This window comes from Pholis gunnellus, assembly GCF_910591455.1.
Source record: "Pholis gunnellus genome assembly, chromosome: 10".
NCBI lineage: Eukaryota > Metazoa > Chordata > Actinopteri > Perciformes > Pholidae > Pholis > Pholis gunnellus.
The window spans coordinates 6,772,167-6,782,230 of record NC_136537.1 but is presented as its reverse complement, the minus strand read 5'-3'; the positions used below and the strand labels follow the sequence as shown (position 1 = coordinate 6,782,230).

Here is a 10,064-nt window from a genome sequence, read left to right as displayed (position 1 = left end):
CTCCTTCAACAAATGTAAGAGTAGAGTAAAACTAGAACATTTCACAAGAAATGTTGCCAGTGTGGCTGCTACTGCCCGAAGACGTTACAATATACAGTATATAAATATACACTAATATTACCAGTAGTATCATTGAGGTTCAATTGAGATATTGCTTCTCTCATTTTTGCATTTTAGATTCATACTCTTGGATTGAATGTTGTGTGTTCGTGATGGACAGTCTTGAACTTGAGAGCAGCTATTGCGTCATAATAACACATAGGTGCCGCTACGTGCGCGTGTGTTGATGTATTTTTTGCGCAGGTGTTAGCAACGCTGTGGGACGAGAAGCGCGTCAAACTTCTGTACAGAAGGAGGAGAAGGAGAAGAAGCCTGCAAGAATGTGGGACGATTGTGGCTAAGTGGAGAGCAGGGCCGTCCTTCAATCAGAAGATCGGCGGTTCGATCCCCGGCTCACATGTCGATGTGTACTTGAGCAAGACACTTAACCCCAAAAGTTGCTCCCGTAGCTGTGTACAGGCCGGTGAAAAGGGTAACTAAGAAGGATTCATACCCCCTGCCCTGCATCAACAAGTCTCTGGACCTGGCACTCCTGGTTCTCTTCCTTGGACCTCAGCAGTGGATGTTATCAGGTACCTCTTGCTCCAGAGTCCAGTGCACTGGACAGGGACTGTGGCAGTTTTCCGTCCTCGGCTTTGGACTTTACAATGACGCTGGTTCGTGAGGTTGCTGGTTGGTGTCCCCCGTCAGTCATGCCTGGTTTACCTCGATGACATCCTGGTGCATTGCAACTCCTTCGGGCGTCCCTGCAGTTGGTGCTGGATAAGATCAGAGCAGCCTGAAGCTGCACCCTGAGAAGTGCGACTTTATGCAGAGAGAGGTATCCTTTTTGGGGAAAGGTGCAGGCAGTCGCGGACTGGCCCACCCCCACCAACTGAAGAGCTTCTTGGGCCTGGCTTCGTGGGTTTGTATGGGGTTTCCCCTGCACTGCTGCACCTGTTTCAGCTGCTACAGAACAGAGACTCTGTGTGGACTATGCAATGCCAGACGATGTTCAGAAGCCTTTGGAGTGCCCTGAGTGGGGCGCCAGTGCTTGCTCCAGCTGACCCCACCTTGCTGTTCACCCTTGACACATATGCTAGTGGTGTGGGGGGTGCGAGCAGTACTTCCCCAGGTGGGACCTGAGGGGGGGCCAGAGGCGTTCAACAAGGCTTAGCGGCGCTACTGCGTCATCCGCAGGGAGCTCTTGGCAGTGGTGCTGTCAATCAGGCACTTCAATTGCAACCTCTTTGGCTCGCCCGTCACTGTGAGGACTGACCACTCTACCCTTCCGTGGCTCATAACATTCAAGGAGCCAGATGGGCAGGTTGCCAGGCGGTTAGAGAAGCACAAGGCTTTCAACTTCAACGTGGAGCACAGGGCTGGGGCGGGCCACACCAATGCAGACACCTGCTCTCGCCAGCCCGTGTGCCGCAGATGGCTGCCACTACTGTGAGCGGTAGAGAGGGGCTCGGGAGGGAGTGTGTGCTGCAGTTTGGTGGTTGGAGGAGTTTATAAGCCGGGAGCTGCAGGCAGTGGGCATGGCAGAGTGGAGACAGCAGCTGGAGCAGGATGTGGACTTACAGCGGCCATTGGGGGAAGAGGTGGCAGAGTCTTCCAAAGCACCCAAGGGCCCTGATGGAAAGAGGTGGATGTAGAAAGTTCACTTCCATTCCAGACAGGGGTAACTGCTACGGCCTCTCAAGCATATTTCACAAAATGACCAGAGGCTTCCACCCTCCCAGACCAGGAGGCAGAGACAATCGAAGCTGCCTGTCAGTGACGGCGTCGCCCCCCCTCCTCATCCACTGCACCCCTACCAGTGGCTGACTCCTCATCCCCTGTTACCTTGGACCCAATCCCTCAGTTGGACCAGCTGTGAAGGCAGAGGAGGCACCCAGGACGCTTCAGAGACATTGTTCCTGAGAGGTGAAGAATGCACCCAGGTCACACATAGTCCACCGAGCTCTTCTTAGCGTTAAAACAAAACAAAAAACGACTGCTTTGGGATAATGGGCTGTGGACTTCGGTTCTATGAAAATAAATAATAAATAATAAAAACAAAAGAAAAAAAGATTGTTGCCAATAGGCTTGTCTGAGATTAGCCAAGTCTCATGTAGCGCAATAAGATCTTACAGGATGTAAATATTGCTGCTGATCACTGAGGGAAAAAAATGATCACTGAGGGAGTATCAGTGTACACAGGAGAAATGCATTTGTTCAGATTCAAGTTCATCATTAGCCAGCTTACAGAACAGCCATTCAGACAGTAGACCAGACATCCTTATTGAAATACAACAAACATTGTACCGAATTCAAATGATGGGTCTGACAGTCATATTCCTGTGCCAGCACATATTGGGGTCATAGGAAATGAAATGGCAGATAAAGCTCCAAAAGAGGCCACACAAAATAGCTGCACTAATGTTACAGTCAGCTTCAGTAAATCAGAAACAAAAAGTATCATTAAACAGAGGTTGAAGGAAAGGTGGCAGAAGCAATGGGAAGAAGACATGAAAGGACGACGGTTTTACCGAGTTCAAGAGGAAAGTGGGTGAAATGAGATTTGCAGGAAGGATCAGGAGAGAGGAAACGGTGATATCAAGGCTTAGATTTGGACACACTGGTCTAAACGGTATGCTTAAAAAAATAGGTAAACAGGAAAATGCGACTATTGTGGGCAAGAGGAAACAATAGAACATGTTATTGTGCATTGTCAGAAATATGAGCAGGAAAGAGGACAACTGATTGGAGACCTCTGCAAGATGAAGGTATGGTTGGATATAGTGGATATTCTGCAAAAGAATATTATCAAGTATTATTTCAATATCTTAGATGTATTAATAGTATTATGAAAATGTGAGCCCGTTGTTTTGTTTTATTTTGTTTTGTTTCTTTTTTCTTTTCTTTTTTAATATTAATTTATATATGAGTACTAGACATCCTGATCCACACTTCATACCAGCTGGTGGCGGTAATGTACCAATTCATTGTTTGCCAACCGCCAATACACTTCAACAAAAGAAGAAGAAGAAGTTCTTCCTCACGTCTCTTGCTGCTGCCGCCTGATCTCGTCCATCTCCGGGTGAGGCGCAATTAAGCCTCATATTTCCCACAGTACGTAAAGGCAGCTTTCCGCTATACCGGATGTTACGTTTTCCTTCTTCCTCGACTACTACCGATTAAACTACCAAATTAGCAATGTCAGGTGTCGAGGAAATTTCAAATGAATCTTTAGAAGTGAAAGAAGACAAAGAGTTTGCTGTAGAGTCCGACGACCACATCGAGGAAGATTACTTTCTTGACCCGACTCGATATATATTTTTCAGGTAATGGTTGGTTATCATTTCTCATATGTTCGAGTGGCTAGCTTGCTAGCTGCTCTAACGCTAACCACGTCTTTTTAGTTTTAGTGTTTAATAAATGACACGATAATGTTTGCTAACTTCTAGTTTAACGTCAGTTCTGTCCGTACGTTTCGTTAATGTTTGCTATTATAACATTAACAGGAGTGTCATTGGATTGAACTGCAAACATTAAACATGTAGCTATTTACTGGAGCAGTGTTGTGCTAACTGCTAACTGTTAGTTGTTTCTGTAAGTTCACCTCGGTCTGCTGTACCAAGTAGAGGAATTTAAGATGTTGACAAAGGCACAAATAAACTGCCACAGTAACGATATATTGTCTTTTCACTATGAATTTACATTTGTATTGTTTGTAGTCAAAGTAGTCAGTGTAAGAAGTGCTAGCTTCATGTGCTAACTGTTACCTTCTGACAAAATCTGAGATTAGCAGCCAGGAAATCAACCCCCGTGTTGTTGTGGTTTGTTGCAGAGACAGAAAGGAGTGGGCTGATCTGGAGCCTGTTACTCAGGACGATGGACCAAATCCTGTTGTGAAGATCGCCTACTCTGACAAGTGTAAGATTGTTTGGATCATTAGTGGCAAAGGACACCATAGATGTCAAAGCATCGAGTCAATTATTCACATTTCCAACATACGTGTATAACATACATGCATTTAACGTTTACATATATTTCTTCCAACAGTCTCGGATGTGTACGACTATTTCCGTGCACTCCTGAAGAACGATGAAAGAAGCGATCGGGCTTTCGCCTTGACAGCAGATGCCATCGAGCTAAATGCTGCTAATTACACAGTGTGGTGAGCATGGTGCATGTTGTGATATGGAAAACTCATGTTTACTGTGTAGTATTGACTCATTTCCCCATATCGTCCCCATCTGTGGGGAATTATTTTCAAATTTTTAGTTTGAAAAGGAAAGCCTCACAATAGAGGGGGCGCTCTTACTGATGCTAAGCTGCACCTCCTCAGTACGACATTCTCTCTTTGGATCTCAACTTATGTTTGGATAGAGCTGTCCCTTAATGAGCAAAGAGGTCACACAAACAATGTATTTACACTTGTTGTTTACCTTTTCAGTCCATCTGTTTAATGACAGTTCTTTTGGGTATGTGCAGGCACTACAGGCGAGTATTGGTGCAGGCGCTATCGAAGGACCTGAGGGAGGAGATGAGGTACATTACTGCCATCATCGAGGAGCAACCCAAAAACTATCAAGTCTGGTGAGTGCTGGCAAATTCATTTCAGGGAACATGTTTGTGTAGCAGTTGTTAAATATTGTGTCATTGCTTAAGATATTCATTATTTATCTTTTAAGACAGGATTTGTAGACACAGTGGAGAAAGAGGAGTGAAGCCAGGAATGTTTACAAATGATTATGTTTAGCGAAAGCATCGGACAATGAGACTTTCTAAACTCCCCTCCCAGGCATCACAGACGTATGGTGGTAGAGTGGTTGAATGACCCCTCGGAGGAATTGGAGTTCATTGCGGACATTCTCAGCCAAGATGCGAAGAACTACCACGCCTGGCAGCACAGACAGTGGGTCATCCAGGTAGGTGTTTGAGCTCTCAGCAGAGTGTGGCTGCTTGTCGATGCGTCGTCTTGAGTCCCTCTGTGGTCAGTGTTTGTGTCAGGCATCGCAGGGCCACCACTAAAAGCACTGCATGATCACATAAACGGGCACATTGCCAACGTTTGTCTTACTGGATCTTGCAGGAGTACAAACTGTGGGACAGCGAGCTGGAGTTTGTGGAGAGTCTTCTGGAAGAAGACGTGAGGAATAACTCTGCGTGGAACCAGAGGCATTTTGTAATTTCTCACACGACCGGCTTCTCTGATCCAGCCATAGTGGAGAGAGAGATTCAGTGAGTACTTTTCCTCAAAGTCCCAACGATTTAGACACAAAGTTAGTTTTGCATCTTTCAAGTCGGATGGAAAGCGACAGCAAGTGTTGGACTTCTGACCATAAATAGTTTACATTTAAAGTCGGTCTTTAAAAAGAAATGCTTTCCTGAGTGTTGAGAATAACGTTCTCTGCTGCGCGCATCAGACTGATGTTCCTCTCCTCTGTGTAAGGTATTGTCTGATCCAAATCAAGAAGGCTCCCCACAATGAAAGTGCATGGAACTATTTGAAAGGGTAAGAAGTCACAAATCAAATAAGTATTTCTAATCCCAGTAAGTCTTCAAGGAGCAAAAATGTTTGTATTTGTTCATACGGTTCAGTCTGCCTGTGTGCCATCGCCATTCAGACATTTGCAATATATGACGAGCCACAGAAGGAAAAAGAAACACGTGGAGACTCAGTATCACCTCTTTTCTTTTTCTTTTTTTCAAGGATGCTGCAAGACCAAGGTCTGTCTTCTCCTCCGGGCCTGCTGGAGAGGATCCTTGAGCTGAAGGAGACTCACTGTTCATCTTATCTTCTTGCATTTCTGTTTGATTGCTACGAGGACGTCTTGGAGAACGGCAACAAAAAAGAGAATATGTCGGAAGGGGACCAAAAGGAAACGTTAAAAAAGGCTCTAGAAGTAAGTGCTGCTGTTAAAGGAAAGTACGACCTCAGAAATAGTTACGACTTTGATAATGACGGATGGTTAAGGATGTGTTTTAGTGTTTGCTGGTGCGAAATCTGTTGCTCACCAATAAACCTGTGAGAGATCAGGATTATCTTAAATAAACTGAAAATTGTGCCACTATTTGTGTTTTCTGACCCTTCTTGTGCCCGTCCCCCTCCTTCCCTTGTAGATTTGTCAACTACTGGCTCAGGAGAAGGACACTATCCGTAAGGAGTACTGGCTGTTTTTGGGACGTTCTTTAAAGAACAGATGCTGTGGCCCCTCTGAGCCCTCGGATGAAGCTGAACCATCCGGCTAGCAGGAGATGAGTCAGACCACCAGGAGGCTCTCAACATTTCCCCACTCCGATCCTGCTTCATCAGTACTGTCAGCAGCCCTGCCCCCCCTCCACCCATGCAGTTTGATAAAACTGAAAAATGCTATTCTGTGTTTTGCTGATGAAGTTTCTTAAAATGACATTAAACAGACATTTAAGTTCATAGAATAGAGGAGTGGGTTATGGTCTAAATAACTGCACAGTTAACTATGGTTTTGGAAATCATTTAGCGAGTTTATCTTCACCTTTTTTAGATTTATTTTTTGTTCTTTTGTCAAAATACGACTTTAAACGGAGCATAGTGTGCATGTAAACCCACTCTTCACTGAACCATGGTTATGGAATATGCACCGTTAATGTGTAATGGAAGGCAGCAGAACGCATCCTGAAGCATACAAATAAAACCTGCTTGTAATACTAAGAGTGGTTTGTAAAGTGGTTGCTTTATTATCTGCAATAGTAAAGCAGGTGAGCGATGAACTGCAGTGGTATGTATGCATTCCGATCAATGAGTCACACGACATCAGCGTTCTCCTGAATCTACATCAGTCGCTCTGAATGAACCACTTTCTTGCTATTGGGCCGAGTTTGTTCTGTTTGGTCCTCTGGGCTCTGCTGCCAGGAGAAAACTGAAACGCTTGTGCGCATAAAGCACACGCATTGAAACTCGCAGCCTCATGTCCTGGACTCCCTTGGAGCTCGGAAATGGATTTACTCCACTAGATGCAGCTGTTTCTACTTCTGCTGACACTACAACACAATCCGTCCCTCCAGTTTCTAACCAAGCAGTGTGTAATTACAGCTTCTCTTCATGCTGGGTATTAGAGGAGGACTGCTTGCTTTTCTCTGCTTTTCCTCCTCAGTGTGGAGGACACTGATTGGCAAGATCACGTCAGCAGCAGTGATGTCATGACACTGATGTTACGAGGCCAAAAGGCAAATGAGAGGATGAGTTCAGTCTCATAAACTGGTCCTTTTAACTAACATGTTGTAGTTTGTCTCTATATAAATGAGTGTGAAGGAGCTACTTACACTGAAATAACAAATCAGGCAACATGACCCACACACACACACACCAGGCTGCTAATAGAATATGGAGGCAAAAACGTATTAAAACAGATCAGGTAGCTGCTGCATCACTTCAAGCAACGTTTGGAGGAGAGGGCTCCCCGGTGTGTAAGCCCAGATCGAAAAACAAAAGGAGTCCCAGACACTTTGTAATTAAAATACTAATTAAAGCCAGCACAAGTCCAAACAAATCACCCAGGTTCCCTTGCAATCTTTGCAGGCTGTGGGAAGTTATTAAATACAGGCGAAGAAGACAGACGGCAGCCAATGATCTGTCTTGTGTTCAGCTGTCCATATGTGATTCGTGAGAGTTATCATTTTAAGATGCATGCACAGACACGGCTGATTAACAGGAGACCAGTGTATCAGTGTAGAGTCCTGGACAGGATCCAGCTTGGTTCTGAGACATCTGTCTCTTCTAAATGGTGAAAATAAGGGGGAAGCTAATCCTGTGTGGGACTCTGCAGCCTCTCCGTTTATCTTAGAAGCAAAGCCACACATTTGGTTTATTACACCGAGACACATTGAAACGTGAACCAAACAGCACATGTATATGATTTTTTTGAGGGGGAATATTTTTGCATAAATACTGACAGACAGGATCTCAGATAAAAAGGACCTTTCAGATGTGGCAAAGACATGAGAGAATACAATGCATCTCCAGAAAGAATGTCCTATGTAAGGATAAAGGTTGTTTTATTGTTACCAAAAAATACCCAGAGTAGACTGGAGCCGAAGACTAATACAGAAGTAATACAAAATTAAATTGGATTTATAATTAATTTCACTGGAAACGAATACATACCTTTCACACAGCAAAAAGCCCCACAAGTCAATTATAACACAACAAGTGTGCCTTACAAGTAAATGACAGGCTGACCAAATGAAATGCTAAGTAATAGAAAAACCGTGTTTAGCCTTTAGAGTAGTCCGGCCCTTGTTTGTTTGAACACTACATTAAACAGAAGCACATTGAAATACGTAAAGGAACTTCAAACCACGTGTGCTTAAAGGATAAGTCTGTTACTATTCATTGGTGTTCTTGATTTTAACAAAACCCCTAAAAAGCAAACAATGTATTGATTGTACTAACAAGAGCTGTGTGTGTGTGTGTGTGTGTGTGTGTGTGTGTGTGTGTGTGTGTGTGTGTGTGTGTGTGTGTGTGTGTTAGACAAATATAGAATTACAATGTTGTGGAACTTTGCTGCATGCCATACCCTTCTCTGAACCACGGTCATAGTGGGGTCGTCATCATCATCATCATCATCATCATTCCAGCACTGCTCTGGAGAAGAGAAGGGAAACAATCTTTTAATAAAAAATACATGTATATCAATAAAACAAATACCACTATTAATCTTCTTCAAGACGTAGCAGAACAATCACAAAGATACTGAATGTGGAGGAAATGTACTCAAAGCCTGAAGGATGATTTATTACTGACTTCAGTTTTGGTTAAAAATAAAAATGAGCTGAGAATGAACAGACCTCGCTCTCACATTTACTGTTAGTCTTTGTGGTTTATTTATATTTCCTGGATTTAGCTCTTTGTGCTCTTTACTCTTTAAAACATATGGTTGACCTGAAGTTCTTTGATTAAAAGTCGCTATGTGGAAACCATTTGAAAATATTAATAGTTGAGCGATTAAGTCCATTATTACATAGAGTGCAAATTCCAAAGAGCAGGGAAAGAGTTTAACGTTAAATTGACTTTTGATTGAGATCATGAGGAGAATTGAATTTCTTTTTGATGACGGTGGATGGTGACGGTAACCCTGGTGACAGCATCAATAGCTGGGTAATGGTGCTGGTTAGTTTCAGACTGATAAAGTACTCTGAGCCTCTAATACTGTGTTTTTGTACTGAACCCAATACGTTGTTTCAGTATCAAAGTATTTTTTCTGTTAAAAAAAGCAACAAAGATTGAATGACATAAAGCCAATGGGATTTGTCAGTTGGATTATTGCAGAAAATTGATGCTTTAAACTCTACACCAGGGGTCTTCAACGTTTTTCCGGCCAAGGACCCCCAAACTGATTGAGAGATGGCGCAGGGACCCCCAACTAGGCAATATATATATATTGTATAAAATTGTGTTTTATATTAAACTGGGACTAGTGTGATGTATAAACATACCTTGTTATTGTGCATTCAATACTAAGCTTTTCAAATAATACACAGGTTCATATATTCATGTTTTTTAATTTTTTTTAACATGTGCAAGGTACAGTGAGGAGGGTGGTCGGGCCACTGCCATGAAAAAAAAAAAAAAAAAACATTTTTTTGTATATATAAAAAAAAATATGAGAAATTGTCTAATCAACCAACAATTTTACGACCCCCCCTGCAGCACCTGCACGGACCATTTAGGGGTCGCGGACCTTCTGTTGAAGACCTCAATCGCAGGAGCAACAGTACGTATTATGTTTGCTGCCATGTTAATGCTCTGAATTTTGTATTTAACTCCCATAAAGCCACTTGGGGGCAGCAGAGTGAGCTCAAAACACAACAAAACATCAAATAAAATGATTGCTAGCAATATTTAACAAACTGCTAAAAAAAACAGTTGCTCAAATTCAGAGAAGCATTCACATGCAGTCGTGTTTCTGGCACAACTCACGGATCTAAGTCCAATTCGCCCAACTCACCAACTAACATCAATCGCTATTGTTTCTGTTTGGACTTGGACAGATGGG

The 10,064-nt window shown here is 43.2% G+C and overlaps 1 protein-coding gene across 1 annotated transcript; it reads left to right on the top strand.

Moving 5' to 3' along the window:
• The first annotated feature begins 3,212 nt into the window (after nucleotides 1-3,212).
• On the top strand, nucleotides 3,213-6,721 carry fnta (farnesyltransferase, CAAX box, subunit alpha). Its single transcript, XM_079167304.1, has 9 exons — nucleotides 3,213-3,368; nucleotides 3,875-3,960; nucleotides 4,090-4,204; nucleotides 4,522-4,626; nucleotides 4,832-4,958; nucleotides 5,123-5,271; nucleotides 5,483-5,545; nucleotides 5,744-5,936; nucleotides 6,154-6,721. Exons 1-9 carry the CDS (start codon nucleotides 3,241-3,243, stop codon nucleotides 6,280-6,282), a joined length of 1,095 nt encoding a protein of 364 aa, XP_079023430.1. The 5' UTR covers nucleotides 3,213-3,240; the 3' UTR covers nucleotides 6,283-6,721.
• Nucleotides 6,722-10,064: the final 3,343 nt, after the last annotated feature.